At 38.7% G+C, this 21983-nt stretch overlaps 1 protein-coding gene across 1 annotated transcript in view; it reads right to left on the minus strand.

The window, feature by feature from the left end:
• LOC114702204 overlaps window positions 1-21983 on the minus strand; it is a 175449-nt gene that overhangs the window by 142432 nt on the left and 11034 nt on the right. Inside the window, exons 5-10 of the mRNA XM_037200852.1 lie at window positions 19968-20101; window positions 18698-18780; window positions 15371-15514; window positions 12619-12693; window positions 8351-8494; window positions 4205-4276 (exon numbers count right to left, since the gene is read on the minus strand). Coding sequence (XP_037056747.1) covers window positions 4205-4276; window positions 8351-8494; window positions 12619-12693; window positions 15371-15514; window positions 18698-18780; window positions 19968-20101 — 652 coding nt within the window. The remainder of the gene's footprint in view (window positions 1-4204; window positions 4277-8350; window positions 8495-12618; window positions 12694-15370; window positions 15515-18697; window positions 18781-19967; window positions 20102-21983) is intronic.

Genomic DNA, 21983 nt, shown 5'->3' on the forward strand with positions numbered 1-21983 from the left:
AGAGATCTACAGCTGGGCACCAGGCCAAGCTCCGGGAGTCTAGCTGATGAGAGAGAGGAGGGATTCTATGAGCAAGGGACATTGAGATCATGATGGGTAAATGTACAGAGACAGCCAGGCCAAACTAGTGGAAACTCATGAACTGTAGACCAATAGCTGTGGAGCCCCCATGGGACTGGACTAGGCCCTCAGGATAGACAGTTGTTTAGCTTGAACTGTTTAGGGGCCCCCTGGCAGTGGGATTGGGATCCATCCCTGGTGCATGAGTGGGCTTTTTGGAGCCCAGTGCCTATGGTGGGACACCTTGCACAGCCTTGGTGCATGAGGGGAGGACCTGCCTCAACTGAATGTACCAGGCTCTGCTAACTCCACATGGGAGGACTTGCCTTGGAGAAGGTGGGAATGGGGCATGGGTTGGGGGAGGATAGGGTGTGGGAGGAGGGAGGACAAGGGAATCTGTGGTTGATATGTAGAATGAATAGAAAATCTCTTAATAATATCAAAAGTAAATAAAAAATTTTAAAAAGTAAAAAAATGTATTGTAAAATTCTAGTCCTTGAAAGCTATTGTCACAAACTATTTAGAATAATTAAGAAATAGAGGTTAGTAGTTAGTCATCTATAACAATCAAACTTGAAGTCATGTTAAGTATGTTTTCAAGGTCAAACAGAGATATATGTTAGATAAAAAAGTGGTCTTAAAACACTTCAGAGGCCTACAGAATATAGCATTTAAGATGTTTTAATAACATAAGGCTTCATGACAGTGAAACACATCTGCTCCTGGCAGCACTAGTTACTTCAAAAATGGATGATGGGTATCAAAGAACCTCCAAATGGAGTTTGCTTTCATTGTAGCAAATTTAGCCACTGGGCAAGAAACTGCCCTTGCCTTGACTGCTGACAGTATGTTCTACAAATTGGACAAGCAGGACACAAAGGAAAGTAGCTGACAAACTTTGCTAAGACAAGGTAGGATAGTCCTTCAAAATTCCTGCTTCACAGAAAGTCTGCCAGATATTCTAGGCCTGTAGGTCTAAGATGGATGCCCAAATGTTGCAGAGGAACCTTGGGTGACTAACCAATCAGCCAGATATCTCTGTCATTTCTATAGTTTTAGAAGCTGCTTGCTCTGCACTTCCTGTTTACTCAGGTAATATTTTATCCTTCTGAGGTCTCTGATGAGGTTGAAGAATAAATATAGTTTTACAGTTTTCCTTGTTACCAAAATTAGAAAATAAACTTAAATAGGAGTTATAAAATTTATAAGGTTGAAAAACATAAAAGCTTAAATTGTTTATCTAAGAAAATGTTTTAAGGTCTAAAAGGATATTTTTAGGTTGGTAATATAAGTTATAATAGAAAATGGTTAAGTATAAAACATTGGATTCATGAAGATAGAATAGATAATAGAGTATTTTCTCCAAATTTGCCAAATACAAATGGACTGGACATTGTGCATGTAATTCTTACTTGGTAATTGTTCTTATTGTTTATAGTTTTACTGTGTTAGAGTTAAAAATCTTTCCTTTTATTTAGACAAAAAGAGGGAAATGTTGTGGGATATTTGTATTTGTGTGAAGATGTGTCACTGTGATTGATTTAATAAAGAGCTAAATGGCCAATAAATAGGCAGGAGAGAATAGGCAGGGCTTTTGGGGAGAGAGAGAAACTCAGGACTAGTATCTAGGTGTGCTAGAGATGCCAGACAGACACTGAGGAAGTCAGACTACAGAATGGAGGAGAGATAAAAAGCCATGTGGCAGAACATAGATTAACAGAAACATGTTATTTTGAGTTATAAGAGCTAGTTGGGAACAAGCCTAAGTTAAAGGTCAAGCTTTCATAACTAACAAGAAATTTCTGTGTCATTATTGGGAAGCTGGTGATCCCAAAGAAAGTCTGGCAAGAAAGATTCACTATATCTATCACATTGCCAAATGCCTACAAATCAGAGAAAATACAACAATTTTACAGAGCAACAATATAATCTTGAATATGAAGCCATTTCTTCTAAAAAATAGAAACATTTCATAGTTTGATCTGTATGAGAATAATCTGAAGAAAATGTTTAGGTTCTAAATTTCTAAAAGTCATTAAGGATGATGGTATAAGTCTTTAGCTGCCACCTAATGAGGAGAAATGGGTTATAGTAAATTAATAATAATTAAATTTTTGAAGGTTGAAGAGATGACTCAGAGGTTAAGAGCATTTACAGCTCTTGCAGAGGATTCAAGTTTGGCTTCCAGCACATGGTGGTTCACAACCATCCTTAACTTCAGTTCCAAGGGATCCTACCTACTCTTCTGGCCTCTGTAGGCACCAGGCATACACTGATGTACATACATTTATGATAGCAAAACAGTAGTTCATAAAATGATATAAGCTTTTTAGAAAATCTTTGAGACTTCTACTTTGAAATTTGGACCACATAAAATAGCCTGCCTGTTATCTGGATAGGCTGACTACCTTCAAATGGCTTTTCCAGAAGTCAACTTTGAAAAGGCCTGTTTCTAGTACAGACATCAGCATAAAGCAGCAAGAAGCATGAAAATTATGTAACAGGACCAAAAGAAAACAATAATCTCTTATTATCTGACTCCAAAGAAATGTAAACATACAAACTGTCTGACAAATATTTCAAAACAAATTTTCATAATACACAGAAAACTAACTCTATTCCACATGAAGGGTAATATTCAAAATTACAAATTTAACAGAGAAATTCAGTTTATAAGATTAAGAAATCTGGAACTTAAATGTAGTGAATGAGATGAAAAATATAACAACGTAAAGCAGAACAAATCAACTAGAAAAAAATCTCAAAGACAGAAACTAAAATATGCAATCCTAAGAACAAATAATGAAAAAGAACAAAGAAAACTTATTGGATGTGTGGAACAGAGCTAAAAGAAAATACTCAAGTTTATAGGCAGTTTGTGAGAATAAAGAAGGACAATGGAGGTAGAAAGTTTACATAAAAAAAAATAAGAGTAGGAGGAATAGAGAAATGGCTCAGCTCTGAAGAGCACACATTCCAGAGGACCTATTCCAGAGGACCCAAGTTTGATTCTCAGCACCCACATTAGATGGCTCACAACCACCTGTAAATCCAGTTTCAGGGGAATCCCACACCTCTGGCCTCTGCAGGCAAAATGCACTCAAGTACACATATCTACCCACAACTACCACCACATACACATCATTAAAAATAAATCAACAATTTTTTTAGAAAGCAAGACTCAAGAAGTCATTGGAGAGAGAATATTTTTTTAAAATAGTAAAAAAAAAAAAATAAAACCTCTAAATCTTGGGAAATATAAAAATATTCAAGTACAAGAAAGTCTGGGGACTCCAATGAGATTCAACCCAAACAAGATGCCATCAAGACCTGTTGCAAGCAAACAACCAAAGAGCAAATACAAAAGGAGGATCATTAAACAGCAAAAGAAAACAATATATAAGGAACCTTCAACAGCAAACATCACATTTCAGCTGATACTTTATAGGTGAGGAAAAATGGCATGATACATTCAGTGATATAGAAAACAACTGCAACTGAGATACTTTACTCAGCAATGCTGTCTCTTCAAAGCAAAATGCAAAGACTGTCCCAGACCAACAGAAACAATCAGAAACAATACTATCAATCCTATCTTATGAAAAATGTCAAAGGGTGCCAGGCATGATGGTGTAAACCCATAACTAGCACTTGGGAGGTACCGGTAAAAGAATCAGGAGATTAAGGTCAAACTTGGCTATACAGTAAGTTTGAGAACATCGTGTCTTGAGATCCTGTATCAAAAAGAACTAATTAGTAACAAAGAAACACAAGAAACTATAACACTCCAATAAAAGTGCACAAATTCAGATTAGTCTAATACTATAATTCATGGTATGTAACTCACTTATATCATCACTATAGATTTGTGTGTGTGTGTGTGTGTGTGTGTGTGTGTGCGTGCATGTACGTGCACATTTATGGGAGATGCACACATGTAAGGAACTAATGTCAGGGAAATATTCATGTTAAGTAATCAATATTAAGAAGGAACACTTACAAAATGTTCTATTTTGGTCTCCCTGAGTAGATAGATGGTTAGGGGAAGAGGCTCAATATCCATTATAAGACTTAAAAACTGTGGACTAGGAGTTAACTTAAAGATTACTTATAAACAAAACTTATAGCCACAAAGGTCCCTTACAAACATCTTCATATTGTTGTTGCAGTTCATCCAGAGTAAATATAATGTCCCCAATATCCACCGTGTGGTTACCTGTAATAGAAAGAGTAACTTAAAGTACTTCTATTTACTTTTGAACACACATATAGCTGTCAACCTGAACAGAATATGAATATGATTCAGAAGTGTATGCAGGTGGTATCAGAGAGCCAGCCATTATGAATTCTGAAGACTATCTGGAATTGTTCATTTATAATTCTATGCACAAGGAAGTATAAAACTAAGAGCACAGTTTTCCCTTTAATAAAAGTTTCTTTATCAAAGGAAACAATTTAAGTATCTAAACAATCAGATTAACATTTTATAAAATTTTATAGGATTTACTATAGATATCACTTCAAGTATTTACTCCTTTGTCTCAATTTCTAGATTGTAGACTCAAGAATGGAGACTGTGTATTTCAATTATTCTCCCCAATTTTTAGCAAAATATCTACTTCCTATCACTTAAAAATGATTTTTAATAAACAAAATATCCCAAAGGTTGTAAAGAACAGCACAAAGTCAGAGATGCTAGAAGCGCATCTAAAGCGTCAGTGCCTCTACATGTGTAGCACAAGTGGGTGGTCCAAATCTTTGTTCCTTAAGGTCATTATCTCCCTTAAAATTTAAGCAAAACAGCCAAGACCCCCACATACTATTAAAAAAAATCAGTATCTACCCAAATGCTGAAGGTTTCTGAGCAGTTTGTACTTCCATAGTCAATTTTCTACTCCAAAGATTGTTTTGGCTTTGTTTTTGAGATAAGATCTCAGGCTATAGCCCAAGCTGACTCGGAATTCACTGTATAGTCCATGTTGTCCAAACTCAAGCCTTATGTTTAATACAGTAAGCCCTTTACCCACTGAGCCACAGCAACCCTCTTGGTTATATCTCCCAAGTGCTGGGATCACAGACATGTGCCAGGCTCACAGGAATGGGCTAGGCTCACAAGCATGTGCCACCACACCCAGCTCCCATAGATTTTTGACCTCACGTCAATATCTATAGACTGTCATCTCTCTACCTCAGGGAGAGCCAACACACAACCTATAGGCCTTTCTCCTTTAACCAATTATTTGTAATTAATGAGAAAAGCACAAAAAGCAATCATGCTACAGTTTGAGGTTGTGTGGATATTCTCTATCAATTGCTAGGTCCCTACCCCTCCACTTTTCCATCAGTCTTCTTATAGTACTGAGCCAGTACTCTGCACCAAATTCCTGTTATTTTCTCATTGGGAAACTTTAACTTGCTTCTCTGCTGAGGTTAGGAACCTCCCCATTGATTTTTAACTCTCAGCATCAAATATACCTTTAAGACGGTTTTCATGGGTTTAGGAGGTATGGAACTGGCAGAGTGTTTATCTAGCATGCCTGAGGCCCTGGGTTCAAACCCCAATACCCCCAGAACAGAGTGATTATTTTAACAGGTAAAAGACAAAGAGCTTCTTTGTGACGTTGTGTATGTTTGTTGTGTGTGTGTGGGGGTACATGTGTATGCAGGTGAACATGCCTGTTGCATACATGTGTGGACATCAGAGGTTGACATTAGAATGTCTCCCTTTATTGCTCTCCACTTTATTTTGGGGGGACAAGACTTAAAGCTCACCATTTTTTCTAGACTGACTGGCCAGCAAGTTCCCAAGATATGCCTGTCTCCACATCCCTACCCACCATCACCGGGATTACAAGTACACGTGCCTGGCTTTTACATGGGTGTTGGGAATCCAAACTCAAGCCTTATGTTTAATACAGTAAGCCCTTTACCCACTGAGCCATCTCCCAAGCTCTAAGGACCTTCTTTAGAAGGAATTATTTTGTTTAAATTTTAGCCAACTTATTAACATGACAAAGAACACCTCATTGGTTGGAGGGGGTGGAACAAAAAGATCCTAATTATTAATTCAACACATATGTATTAGCAGTTATATGTGCTAGAAGCACCCTTCTAAATACTGAGGGCTGGGGAGACAGCTCTGTGGGTAAAGTGCTTGCTGCAGGAAGCATGAAGGCCTGAGGTGAAACACCCTGCACCCGTGAAAGTCAGGCTGAGCAATGCACACCTGTGGGCCCAGAGCTGGAGGAGATGAAGACATGCAGATCCCCAGCCTCACCAGCCAGCTAGTTCAGCAAAATGACAAGCTGTAGGTTCAGTGAGAGACCTTTTCTCTAAGAACAATAAAAGGAAAGCCATAGAGGAAGATACCCAAATTCAGCCTCTTGCTTAGACACATACACACATATGAAAAAAAAAAGTTTGATGAAAATGGACTTAATATTTGCACACTTAGTGATTAGGTTTGAGACATAAATGTTACAAAAGCAATTTGGAACATAAATTCCACTGTAATGGTTGTGTGATATTTTGTTTCTGTTCTGACAAAACCATAAACCAAACACAAGGGTCTGCGATAGTTTCACATATAACCTGTTGCTCCTGGTAAGGTATACACTAAAGACTATCAAATGATATGGCTTGAAACTTGTCTTTTAAAATCTCCACTTTTACGAACACTACTCACATACCATCCAAGAGCTCATCATAAATAATAACCTACAGTTCTGGGAGGCTGAAGCAGAAGGATTTCCACAAGTTCAAAGCCAGCCTAGGCTACAAAATGAGTTCTAGGCAGGTCTGAGTTGCAGAGAAAGACCCTGCTTCAAAACCAAAAAGACCCGGGTCTTGAGAGATAACAGTTAAGAACACATGTTGCTCCTGCAAAAGACTAAAGTTCAGTTCCCAGCACCCACACAGCTGCTCACAACTGTCTGTAGCTCTGGTTCCAGGGGATATGATCCCTCTCCTAGCCTCTGTGGGAACCAGGCATGTGTGTGGTGCATATATCTATATGCAGGCAAAATGACTCAAATAAATTTTTTAAAATGTTAAACCAAACAAATAAATAACAAACCCATGGAACTGTACATAGCTAGGTTTTATCTTCAAACCACTACAAAGTCACCCCTAGAAAATGACAAAAGTCAGTGGAGCCCACTTAAAAATATTATCTGATTTTTTTCTGCCATATTTATACAAACTGTTGTACTACCCTACACTGTCTCTCTCATTCTTCACCATCACTTCACTCAGTTAACTCTACTGATCCTTCAGTATTTAGTTCAGACATCACCTTCTCTGCTAATCTCTCCCTGGTACTTCCAATGGCAACCTACAAACACCTCACTATAGGCATTTACCACAGAGCATTATAATCTATAATCATGGTCCTCTCCACAGTAGAAGTGTATTTATCCATCTTTATTCTACCTATCATTACTCCAGGCACAGTAGATATTAAATAACTATGTGGCTTGTTGAATGACTAAATCATTTAATCAGTCACTAACCAATCTATTATTGTAGGCTATCCTTTGGTCAAATGTTAGCATAATAAAGAACCTCTCATATAGCCTTACAATATTTTAAATCAAGCTATGTTGCATAGAGAATAACCAAACAGGATAGGGAATTTTAGTCAAAACTACATAATAAAATTGGGAATTCAAGATTTCTATGTCTCCTCATTTCTGAAGTCAACACTCCTCCTTCCTGCTGTAAGAAATGACCCATCTATAAAGACAGGAAGTGACCACTGAAAATGAGATGAAGCTGAATGTTTTAAGATTTGAATTTCTAATTTGTTTTTATTGTGTATGTATGTATATATATACATGTGTGTGTCATATGTGTGTGGTCAAGTATTCATGACAAGACAATAAGCACTTCACTAACTGCGCTCTTTCACCACCCCAATGTTAAGATGTTTGTTTTTAAGACAGAGTCTCACCATGTGACTAACTGTGGTTGGCCTGGAACTCACAGAAACCAGAATGGCCTCTGACTCATAGAGGTCTGCCGACCTCTGCCTCCCAAGAGCTATAATTAAAAGTGTTATGACGCCATACCTGGCAATGCTGAAATTTTTAAAGTTCATTTTATTCTTAACTTTGGGAAAATATACCAAAACAGAATAATTTTAGAATTTTCTCATGCGTTTTATACACTAATTTTTACTACCGATATCTATAAGCAGTACCAGTAGCAAAGGGTAAAATCAAAAGAGAAAAGAAGACATGGAGGCAAATAATGTGTAGCAGAACTAATCAACAAAATTCAAATAACTCACTGTCCATGTAAGAGTGATTTATTATGTCCTTGAGTGTCTCAGGGTTTACTGGAATAGCCATGTTATCCAAAAAAGCAGCCACTTCATCAACGGCCACACGACCATCTTTCATCTTAGAAAAAGTCTTCAAGACATTTTGAAATTCTGGAGGGAAAAAAATGAACAAAAATGGTTGAGCTGTGAAAATCCACAGCTTTTCGGGGAGAACAGCCTGATTCTGTACCAATAACCCAATAAGGAAAAAGGAACCCAGACACATAGTTTTCACTGTGACATTTCACACATACACAATATGTCAACCGTAATCACCTGCCTTACCCTTCCCTTGTTCCTTGTTCCCTTCCCCAGAGTGTTCTGAACACTCTTACCAATCAATCCCTTCCCCTTCTACCTCCAGGTCTTTTGTTGCTACTGTTAAACCAATGAGTTTAATTATGGGTATGGGACATGGGCTACAGCACTGAGGAAGATGGGGAGCGATCTCCTGATTCCCATTAATATGCTCTGTTGTTTTGTTTTGTTTTTTAGATTCTATTAGATCTAGGTCCTCTGATTCTCCCATGTTACTAACTGGTAACTCATTTGCCTTGACAAAACATTTGTATTATATATACATGTATTTGTGGGCATATATGTTAATAGTGGTATATTAAAAGCATTCTAACTGGGTGTGGTGGCACATGCTTATAACTCCAGTTCTTAGGAGGTAGAGACAGGACAATCAAGAATTCACAGCTAGCCTCAGCTACATAGCAAATTCAAAGTCAGTCTGAGTGACATGAAACCCTGTCTCAAAATAGAACAAGAATATTCTAAAGTCAATATTAAACTTGCAATAAGCTAGGAGGGGCTGAAGTTCTTTTAGGGTTCAATACATAGACATCTTATATCTAAATTTAAAAAATAAATATTATGTGTGTTGTTTTTAAAGAGAATAAAAGAAACTTGACTACTCTCAGAACATTTAAATTGTAAATGTAAAATAAATACAGGAAACCAAGATTTTGAAACCCAAGAAATAGAAACTCAAACATAAGTGCTGGTTTAACAACTATGAAGTACTTAGGGATCCACACGAATAAATCTATAGTCAGAAAAAAGGTCTTAAGTCAGATGGCAAGTAGAAAAGGAAGCCCAACGTCATGGGAATTTGAAGGAAATCTCAACAGGAAATAAAGAATCAAAAGGGAAAAATGAGCCAAGTATCTCACCTATTGACCTGTGACTACTGCACCTGTGATACTGCATATGTGACTATTGCATGTGACTATGCACCTGTGACTATTGCATATGTGACTATTGCACTGTGACTACTGCACCTGTGACTACTGCACCTGTGGATATTGCATATGTGACTATTGCACTGTGACTACTGCACCTGTGACTACTGCACTGTGGACTTGTGACTATTGCACTGTGATACTGCACCTGTGCTACTGCACCTGTGACTATTGCATGTGTGACTATTGCATATGTGACTACTGCACCTGTGAATACTGCATGTGTGACTACTGCATCTGTGACTACTGCACCTGTGGATATTGCATATGTGACTATTGCACTGTGACTACTGCACCTGTGACTACTGCACCTGTGACTAGTGCATGTGTGACTATTGCATATGTGACTACTGCACCTGTGACTATCGCATATGTGACTATTGCACCTGTGAATACTGCATGTGTGACTACTGCACCTGTGACTATTGCATATGTGAATACTGCATGTGTGACTATTGCACTGTGACTACTGCACCTGTGACTATTGCATATGTGAATACTGCATGTGTGACTATTGCACTGTGACTACTGCACCTGTGACTACTGCATATGTGACTATTGCATGTGTGACTATTGCATATGTGACTATTGCACTGTGACTACTGCACCTGTGACTATTGCACTGCATGTGTACTATACTGTGACATACATGTGACTTATTGCACCATGTGACTATTGCATATGTGACTATTGCATATGTGTATTTATTGTACTTTGCATATGTGACTATTGCATATGTGACTACTGCACCTGTTTTGTTGTGACTATTGCATATGTGACTACTGCACCTGTGATATTGCATATGTGACTATGATGTGACTATTGCATATGTGACTATTGCATATGTGACTATTGCATATGTGACTATCATTGCTATTGATATGTGTACTATTGACTATTGCACTGTGACTATTGCATATGTGACTATTGCATATGTGACTACTGCACCTGTGACTATTGCATGTGTGACTATTGCATATGTGACTACTGCACTGTGACTACTTTGCATATGTGACTACTGCATATGTGACTACTGCACCTGTGACTATTGCATATGTGACTATTGCATATGTGACTACTGCACCTGTGACTATTGCATATGTGACTATTGCATATGTGACTACTGCACCTGTGACTACTGCACCTGTGACTATTGCATATGTGACTATTGCATATGTGACTATTGCATATGTGACTATTGCATATGTGACTACTGCACCTGTGACTATTGCATATGTGACTACTGCACCTGTGACTACTGCACCTGTGACTATTGCATATGTGACTATTGCATATGTGACTACTGCACCTGTGACTATTGCATGTGTGACTATTGCATATGTGACTATTGCATATGTGACTACTGCACCTATGAATACTGCATATGTGACTATGGCACCTGTGACTATTGCACATGTGACTATGGCACCTGTGACTACTGCACCTGTGACTATTGCACCTGTGGATACTGCATGTGTAACTATGGCACCTGTGGCTATTGCACACGTGACAGGTGTTTAATGACATTATGCGGGTGAATGAAAAACAAGAGTTTTGCTTGCTTTTCCAGGAATGAGAATACTTCTTCACTCATGCATTCTTGAGTCTAAAGAAACAGTATGGTTGACTTTAAAAACACATGATCCCAAGGACTGAGCTAAGAACTTGATCTTGCCCAATGAGTAAATGAGAAACACTAACAGTCTCAGATTTTTGGAGGTACTGTTTCTATAACTAACGTGAGTAATCCTTCCAATCATGTTATCATTTATTTGTAATGTGAAATAAGTAGTTAGGAAGTCAATAAGTATCTGAAGTTTTAGGAAGAAATTAGATTTTTTGATAGAGTGGGGAAAGTACTGTCAACGGAGAAAAGTGAGACAAAATGGAAAACAAGCACACACAGTACAAAAACACGGATGCAAAAAATGAAATCAACATGAATATAGGTTTATGACTGGCTAGGGAAGGAGGTCCTTTCCGGAAAATAGTCTATAGAGATGGCTCAGGGGGTAAAAATACGTGCCAGATGAGCATGCAAGTTAAATTTTAAAAATGAACTTGTCTAAGGGCTAGGGAGATGGTAAAAAGTTTGAAGCAAAGTATGAGGATCTGAGTTCTGATCCCCAGGACCCCATAAAACCAGGCATGGTGTCGCATGTCTGTGATCCCTATCGTGAGATGGGGAAGAAGACAGGAGAGGCGCTGGATGCTCACAAACCAGCTAGGCCGGTGTCCAGAGCAGGAAGAACAAAGATGCCCTGTCTCAAATAAGGCAAAAAGCTAGATCAGCACTCAAGGTGTCCTCTGACCTCCATACACACACTGTGACATGTGCACGCCTATATATACACATGAACATATATGTGTACATACATAAAAAATAAAATAATTCATCTAATGGTTATTTAGCAGTTACATAAAGAGGACACAGGAGTTTGGCAATAGAAAGTCATAATGCTGCAGCAGTGATCCAGGGGTTGGTGTGTGTATGTGTGTGTGTGTGTGTGTGTGTGTGATATCCAGGGATTTAATTAGGTTGTCAGGCTTGAGTAGTAAGTGTTTTTACCTAGAAAGCCATCTTACTGGCCCTAATCTAAGTCTTTTATGACAAAAAAAAAAAAAAAAAAAAAACAGGGGCTGAAGGTGGCTCAGCCCTTGAGAGCGCTTGACACTCTTTCTGAGGACCAGAATTTGGTTCCCAGGACCTTTATCAGACGGCTTATAACAACCAGGTCCGTGGTATCTGATGCCCTCCTCTGGCCTCCATGGATACCTTCACACACATGGAATACACACACACACACACACACACACACACACACACACACACACACACACAGTTACACATAAAACAATCTTTATAAATACTCATGTCTAATTTACCTCTACTAGACTATGGAGTAAAAGAAAATGAGATTCTAAAAACATAATAAAACCAGTTGCTATCAAAACCATTCTCTTCTATACTTTTGATATTATTTTTACCTGGATCCTGAGAGGCCAATTGAGAAGCATCATTCCTGGCCTTAAGGAAACCTGTGAAATCCAGTATTCCATTAACTATAAAAAATGGTTCAGAAACAAGAAAAAAAGAAGTCCATCAGTAAACTTATTAAGCTGAAAATGTAGGTATAATTAACTGATGTCAGAATATAATAGTTTGTATGCAAAAGCAGTCACATTTTTACATTGTGTAGAGAATATATATGGAGATGAGAGAGAGAGAGAGAGAGAGAGAGAACTTATCAGGAAAAAGTTTGAATGCCATATTAAATAATAAACAGTATTATGGTGGTATTTTATTTGTACTGAAATGTGATTTTCATTGTATGTTAATAAATAAAGTTGCCCGGGGGTCAGAGCTATTAGAGCCATAGAAAGAGCGTGGCAGTGGTGGTGGCGCACGCCTTTAATCCCATAGATCTCTGTGTGTTCAGGGATACAGCCAGCATTGGAGACATACGCCTTTAAGACCTGGAGAGGTGTACTTACAGGCAGTGACGAGGCAGTCATGTGTTTGGGTTTACAACCAATGAGAAGGCAGAACAGAAAGACTATATTAAAGACAAACACACAGGAAGTAGCTCTCTTTCGGGGAGGTAGGAGCACCACAGGCAGGGTAAGATTTTAACTCTGAGCTCTGACCTCTCGGCTTTCTCTTTTACATTGGTTCTATGTTTCTTATTTAATAAGACGGTTGGTTACATCTACACAGTATGTGTTTTGGTAATAATAAGAATGACATGGACTAGGATTATCAGTACTTTCCTGGTCTTTACTCATGATTTCATCAAATGTATATTTGTAATTATGTGTGTGTGTGTGTGTGTGTGTGTGTGTGTGTCTGTGTGTGTGTCTTGTGTGTGTGTCTGTGTGTCTGTGGGGGTGGGGAGGGTATCTGCCTGTGAGTGTAAGTTCCTGCAGAGGCCAGAAGAGGGCATCAGACCTCCCGGAGCAGAAGTTACTGATGGTTACAAGCCACCAAACATGGAGGCTAGGAACCAAACTCTGACCCTCCACAAGAAGAGTAAACATTCATAACTGCTGAGTCATCTCACTAGCCCCCCCAAAATCACACACACACACACACACACACACACACACACACACACACACAAAGCACTCTAGCTTCTGCATTACATATTCAGAAACGAAAGTAAAAACAAAGGGTATACAAGCATAAGTGTATTTTTCTTCAACAATTTTTCTTCCTCTGGACTTCCAAGACAGGGTCTCAGGAAACCCAGGCTGGCCTAGAACTCATTATGTAGCAAAGGATAACCTTAAATTCCTGATTCTCCTGTTTTGACCTTCTAAGCACTGGGATTAAAGGTGTGTACCACCACACCTGGCTTCTCTGACTTTCTCTCTCTCTCTCTCTCTCTCTCTCTCTCTCTCTCTCTCTCTCTCTATCTCTATCTCTATCTCTATCTCTATCTCTATCTCTATCTCTCTGACATCAATCGATGTAAGCTAGGCTAAAGTAAATGACAACCATTTATAATTACAAAGATATGGTGTGCTTTTCTTAACTCCTAAAAATTGTGAACTATATAATCAGGCATAAAATGCTGACATACTGGTGTATACACTACCTGACTATAAAACATTAGTAACCTTTCCCATCATCTACTTTTTCAAGTATATCAAAACCTTCAAAACATAATTTGACATAAACTATCTTCCCACAGTCAGTTTTGAAAATTATAATGAGATCAAATTTAAAAGTTACGCGTATCTCCAGGTGGTGGTTGCGCACACTTTTAATCCCAGCACTTGGCAAGCAGAGGCAGGTGGATCTCTGTGAGTTCGAGACCAGCCTCATCTACAAAGTAAGTTCCAAGACAGCCAGAACTACATAGAGAAACTCTGTCTTGAGAAAAAAAAAAAGTTGCACACATCAGGAAATGTATCATGGCAGACTTGGAAAGAACCCCCACACTCATCAGTGAGATAGTGGTGTTGTAGCCGGCATCTTTCTGGAATAAGCATTCCAGCACCAATGAGAGTGAAGAGAGGCATGTCACTGGTGCCACCAGTGGACCAACACCGATCAGGAACTACCCTGGCTTCCACTTTCGTCACATCAGAGTACTTATTCCAGGTTCAGGCAACAGAAAGACAAAATATGATGTATTCACACGGGATAATAGCACACAAATTATTAAGCAAACAAGAGGTAGCATACAAAAATACAAAAGGAATCTAGTTTATATAATATTGATATAAAGATTATAGGTATCATGACAAACTTTGTAAAAAAATTTTTAAATAGACACAATGTTTTAAATTTTTTAAAAACATATCCCATAACAATGAAAATATATTAAAGGGGAATAAAGAGCATATAACTCAGTACTTTCCTTAAACTGAAGAAACTAGAAAATGGGCTGATTCATGAACTTTATGGATAGATGCAAATTTTATCAAGGTCTTAGGTCTCATCTGGAGAGACTGGGTTGGGTACTTATTTCATTGTTAATATAGCATTACTATTAAAAAATAAAGCAGCTCACTCCTAGTCCAATGATGAGACTGTTCCATAATCCAATGTAGTAATCAATCCAATTATAGTCACCTGAAGTATAACCCTTTAATATCGTTGTAAATAATGTTTTCAAAACATAATAAAAAATGTGTCTTATAAATATTTGACATTTAGCCTTTCCATCGTCTATAATTAATCTACTAAACATAACTTACATTTACGTGTGCAAGACCTTGAGAGAAAACTCACCGTCAATGTCGACAGTCTTCAGAACCTGTCGCATTTCTGAGTCACTCATAGAAATCTTCAAGTTGTGAAGGATCACTGGTAAGTCATTCACGTAAATCTTACCCTGTCGAACTTTACTAAAAATCATGCAGGCTTTAGGAAGTGCTGCATTGTGCATAACAAAACAATTAATTAAAATGAATATCCATCTTGATTATCCCACAATCTCACAAGAGAAAACAGCAATAATCACTAACAGGAGAAAGAGAAGGACATTTTTTTGTTTACCCTTTAAACTCTAACTTGTGACTTATGTGTATCCAGAATATGGAGCCTGTCCTCTGTGCTCCTGCAGCACTCAGGACATAACACAACCAAAACATTTTGTGTTCTTACTGCTTCTGAAGGCAAGAATTTTCCTTTTTCCTCTTTTAGGAGCTACTTTATAGATGTCCCCGCCTCAAAAAAAAAAAAATGTCTGTCAAATTGAGTTCTATTTAGTTCAATGAAAACAATATTTAAGGAAACTATCCAATAGCCAGGAAAGCTGAGGTAAGATGATCAAAGTTCTGGGCCTGACTGAGTTGCATAGTGAGTTCTAGGTCAACGTGGGCTACATAGTGAGACCCTGAGAGAGACAGGTGGGGAGGAGAGGGGAGGGAGGAAGAGGGAAAAGGGGGTAGGAGAGAGGATGAAAGGAAAATAAACTGAAAAAATAGTAACGTTAGGACGTTAATAAAAGGTTTATGGAGGGGAGGAGGTAAGTGAAAATGATGGGATACACATAAAAAAAAACTATTTTAAGAAGCTTCTCTGGGCTGGAGAAGTGGATCGGTGATTAAGAGCACTGGCCATGCAACCAGATGACTAGGGTTCATTGCCAGCACCCACGTGGCAGCTCAAAACTGTCTGTGACTCCAGTTCCCAGGACATCTGATGCCCCTTCTGACCTCCGTGAGCACTGCACACACATAGCACACAGACGTACATGTAGGCCAAATACTCATACACTTAAAAAAAGAAGTAGAACAGGGAGAGGGAGGAGGAGGAAGCATAAGGAAGGGGAGGAGAAACTTCACACACAGAGCATAGCTATACTTAATGGTGGCCTTTTATCTCAGCACTTGAGAGGAAGAGGCCAGTGGATCTCTACGAATTCCAAGCCAGCCTGGTCTACATAATGAGTTCCAGGTCAGCTAGAGTTACACAGAGTTGTGTGACCATGTCTCAAAACAAAACATATACATATATAAACATATACATGTATATAAGTATATGTACATATACATCTGACCCTGTAGAACTAGGAATAATAAATAAATATAAATGAAATGTAAAGGAATTTCTCTGTTGAATGGGAACCATTTCCAAACAGATCAAAGGGAATAATGTGAATGGAGTTTATAACTAAGGATAAAGGTAGAAAAAACAAGATGTTTAGGAAGATTCTTCACAATAGTTTTTATAACCTGTCTATAATACTATATGATCTTGCAATCCTACATCTGTTTGTTTTTGTTTTTGTTTTTGTTTTTTATGAAATCAGATGAACTGGGAATGATGGTGCATATCTACAATCCCAGCACTTGGAAGGTGGTAGCAGAAGTTCAAAGCCATTCTCGGCCTCATTGTGAGTTTGAGGACAGTCTGGGATACATGAACCCATCTCCAAAAAAAAATTCTTTTAAAAAAAACAGGATATCAATAAGATAGCCTCTCTACATCTGTGACCAGCAGTATTCACAGTTGCCAACATGTAGAACAAACGACAAAAAGCACAGCCATCAAAAGGTGAATTAACTTTTAAGCATGGTACTTACACAGAGAATATCATTCACTTAGTCTTTTCAAAGAAAGAAGTATTGCAATATTCGGTGATGGGAACAAACTGGACGACGCTGTGTTTAGTGAAATAAGCCAGTCGCGGGGCAAATCATTCTACGTACGCTAGTAACCTAGCAGTCCAGCCTAAGAAGCAATTCTACGTACACTAGTAACCTAACAGTCCAACCTAAGAAACAATTCTACGTACACTAGTAACCTAACAGTCCAACCTAAGAAGCAATTCTACGTACACTAGTAACCTAACAGTCCAACCTAAGAAGCAATTCTACGTACACTAGTAACCTAACAGTCCAACCTAAGAAGCAATTCTACGTACACTAGTAACCTAACAGTCCACCTAAGAAGCAATTCTACGTACACTAGTAAAAAAAAAAAACTAACAGTCCAGCCTAAGAAGCAATTCTACGTACACTAGTAACCTAACAGTCCACCTAAGAAGCAATTCTACGTACACTAGTAACTAACAGTACCTAACTCTACGTACACTAGTAACCTAACAGTTCACCTAAGAAGCAATTCTACGTACACTAGTAACCTAACAGTCCAGCCTAAGAAGCAATTCTACGTACACTAGTAACCTAACAGTCCAACCTAAGAAGCAATTCTACGTACACTAGTAACCTAACAGTCCAGCCTAAGAAGCAATTCTAACACAGTAAAAAAAAAAAACACTAGTAACCTAACAGTCCAACCTAAGAAGCAAAGACTACAACTGTGGCTGTTAAGGACTGAGGGAGAGGAAAGAGGGGTCGCTCACCATTGGAGATAAAATTTCAATCGTGTATAATAAACTCCAGAGGCCTGTACAATATTATACTCATAAATAATAATACTGTGTAGTACACTCAAAAATATGTTAAGGTAGTTCTCAAGTTAAATGTTCCTGAAATTTAGAAAGAAGTAATAAGTAAAATGTTTACTTTTATAGATTTTTTAGACAAGCAAATCATGTATGCGTGCACATGTGCAAGTGTGTGGAGGTCAGAGGTCAACCTCACTGTCATTCCTCATGAGACATCTGCTTGTCTCTTCTTGAGACAGTCTCTCACCAGGACCTGCTTGCCAGCTAGGCTAGGCTGACTGGCCACTAGAGCTCCAGGGATCTGCCTGTCTCTGCCTGCCAAGGGCTGGAATTACAAGGGTGCACCTCCATTCCCAGGCTTTTTTATGTAAATGCTGGGGTTGACTCATGTTCTCCTGGTAGCATGGTAAGGATTTTACCAACTGAGCTCTCAAAGAGAATTGTAGCCCTAAGACAGAAGCAAATCTTAATTAAATTAAATTAATTAAATATAGTGAAAGTATGGCATAGACTCAAAGGATACACAAGAAAATCTGGTCAAAAGTTAAAAGGAATGCCAAGCATGCAGAAGAGTGTCATGTCTGGGTCCAGCATGGCCTGCACAGACTCTATCAGAAAGGCTGGGAGGGTGGGAGGGAGAGAGGGATGGTAGGAGGGAGGGAGGAAGGGAGGGAGGGAATATAAATTCTAAAATGTATTACCACTTAATTCTTGGAATTTTAGGGATCCTTCAGGCATTTGTTCATATAATGTCATGTAAAGGTTAGAAATTGGCTCCTTCCTCCTGTCAGAGAAAGGGCCACATTAGAAAACAGCAAAGGACATTTATAAAAGCCCCACAGAAAGATATTAGCAAACCTATAAATAACCTGAAATCATAAGAATTTTTATTTTTGCCTGGTTTTATTTTGGTGTTTTGGTGAAACGCAGTCTCGCCAAGTTGCCCAGGCTTCATCAAACTCATCACAAAGCCAGGCTGGCCTTGAACTCCTGCTGATCCTCCTGCCTTAACCTCACAAACGCTGGGACTATGGCCCTGTGCTATACAAGTCTCAACCAAGAGAACCTCTGTTAAAGAGCTCCCTGGTGGTGAGAGTTGTTATCTTCACCCCCAAACTCTCCCCTTGTTTCTTTCTGTGTCTCTGCAGGGAGCAGAATCTAACCTTGTCAACACCCTGACTCACTAGCCACTGGCTCAGGTCCAGATTTTTTTGCTCTTAACACAAGTTACAGTAATTCTTCAAAGAAAGGTATTATGTGACAAATAAAAACATCTTTAAATAGGAAAAAAAGAAAGAAATTCCAGATTCCATCAGCACCTATAAATAAAATATCTGGGGAAAAGGATTCATCTGATATTACTGTAAAATGTAAATAACTAAAATCATAATTATGAGTGTTGGAAGAAAGCTTAAGAGTCCATACAATACAAGATTCTTGTAAAGAAATGGAAAGTGAGGGGCTGAACAGATGGCTCCGTGGTTAAGAGCACCTGCTGCTCTTTCAGAGAACCTGTCTGGGATCCAGCACCCCCAGCTGGTGGCTCACAGCCACCTGTGACTCCCTCTTCTGCCCTCACAGGCACTCACATAGATGTGTACAAACACACACATGGAGCCAGTGCATACCTTTAATTCCAGCACTTATGAGGCAGAGACAGGGGGATCTCTTAGTTTGAGACCAGCCTGGTCTACAAAAGGCCAGCCAGAGCTACATCATACGACCCTCTCTTCAAAAAAGTGGAAAGTAGGGCCAAGATGCAACATGAATTTTATAAACACTAAAATAGGGTGTGAGGCCAATTAGGACACGATCTAAGTCTCCAATCCCACATATAGTGCTCCTACCTCTGCCTGAGTCTTTGCATTTAAACAAATTATTGCTGTTCTGTATACGGAAGAGACACATAATTGCAGAGAAAATCTCCAAATCCAACCCCACATTAAAATCAGAACATGGTGATTTGAATACCGAGGAGTTGAGGAAGTTGTAGGAAGAGGAAGCGAAGTCTTGTGACTACTACCAAACTGGCAGGGCACCTTGTGTGAAGTGCTTTCTTTCCCAGTCATCTTCTCTTTTGACAGCTTCAGGGAGGGAGAGGCAACCTAGGGCCGAAAACAAGGATAGTGGCGCATGAGATGATCCTAGTAGTCCAGCATCCTTGAACAGTAAGCCTCTTGAAAGATAATCATACCACAGTGTCTCACTTACCCACACTCCTGGTATAAAAGTCCTTTTGGTAATTCCATTCTATTCCACATGCACTAAAAACTTTTTAAAACTATATAATATTCTTTGGAAACACCATTTTTCTTAAGTTTATAACTAATTACCTTATTTTAATTAACTGTAATAGATTTTATAGAACAGGGTAAACCTATGTCAAAGTAAGAATGTGACTCAGCTACCAGATAAGGCTCATATAAAGGCCTTAGCTATATATGCAAAATACCGTGGAGAACCAATGGTTATTCAAATGATATAAGTAATTTTATTTTAGGTTATCCTTATGATTGGGTAAATTAACCATTTAACCATAGCATGTATAAAGATGAGTCCAAAACGACAACTAACCAGGTAGATAGAAAAATACCACTTTAGAAAATGAGGACTCATTATATGTGTTTTCAATTCCATGGAACTTAGAGCTTTAAGGACTATGTAGAGAAAACTCAAGCCCCAGGAGACCTATAGGAGTTGGTACTGAGGTCCCATGTAAAACTGATGTCCTCAAAACTAATGTTCTCTGTAAGAACCAGCTAGAACAAAACAGCAACAATAACAAAACTTAACCCCAGTGGAGGAGTACACAGAATAACGTCTTTGTCTGTCTCAACTCCAAGCTAGAGGGAAAAAGGAAAGAAAGAAACACTCCTCCTAATTGATTATAACCACATCTCTAGGCATGTATGAATATTTAATTCAAATGCATTAGTCAAGAAAACTGGAACATTTTAATTAAAGTAATCCCAAATTTGCAAACTTTGTGAAATGCAAGGCAGAAACGGGTGCAAATTCTCTCTAAAAAAAGAAAAATTATTTTGTAGCCAGACATAAGGATGGTGCATGGCTGTAATCATAGCACTGGGAGACAGATACAGGGGGATCAGCAAAACTTCAAGGCCCTCCTTATCTACACAGAAGGTTCCAGGGTAGCCAGGGCTACATCGTGAAACCCTGTCTCCAGAAAATACATATCTTGGAGAAGTAGGAAATCACAAGTTCCTCAACAAATGTGGATCAACTACATGTGAATGAAAGGACACAGGTTCACAATGAGCAAGACAAGATTTGTATAAAACCCAAAGGTTTTATACACTGGATTCATCAGACACCTTCTTGAGATAACTATGGAAAGTGAGTGGAGTATGATATACAGATGGACTTTAAGGAACCACCAAACAAAACTTTTGGAAATAAAACAATCATTGAAATTAAAACCTCAATGGACAAGGTTAAACCTGTACATTAAATTTAGCTGAATAAAGAAAAATTAATTAACTACAAAATAGAGAGGAAACAAAATAGAGAAATCAAAACAAGTGGGGAAAAAACATGAAGCAATGTAACTATGGGTAGTACTCCCCCAAAGGTCCACCCATTGGAGACTTTTTGCCTGGGAAGAAATGGTGGGGGGGGCCTGAGACACTGGGCCACGCTGCTGAAGGACTGCAGGAGCCTGGCATCTTCTACTGTTTATGAACAAGAGTTCACAAATGGAGCAATTGTTTAGCCTATGTCCCTGTCACAGCATGCTGCCTCACCAAGAGTGGACCACCAGCAGACCTGTTTGCTTTTGGACGGGCACTTCCAGGGTCACAACCAAAACAGAGCTTTTATCTTCACCAGCCAATTGCCTCAGATCATTTGTAACAGAAAGGCAACAAATATAAATGTTACAGAACATAAAGAATGGAATGATATGGTCCAGTGCACATGAAGCAGAAGAACCAGAAGGATGGCAAAGAACTGGAGGAGAGGAAACAT

The sequence above is a fragment of the Peromyscus leucopus genome, chromosome 8b, assembly GCF_004664715.2.
Source record: "Peromyscus leucopus breed LL Stock chromosome 8b, UCI_PerLeu_2.1, whole genome shotgun sequence".
NCBI classification, from domain to species: domain Eukaryota; kingdom Metazoa; phylum Chordata; class Mammalia; order Rodentia; family Cricetidae; genus Peromyscus; species Peromyscus leucopus.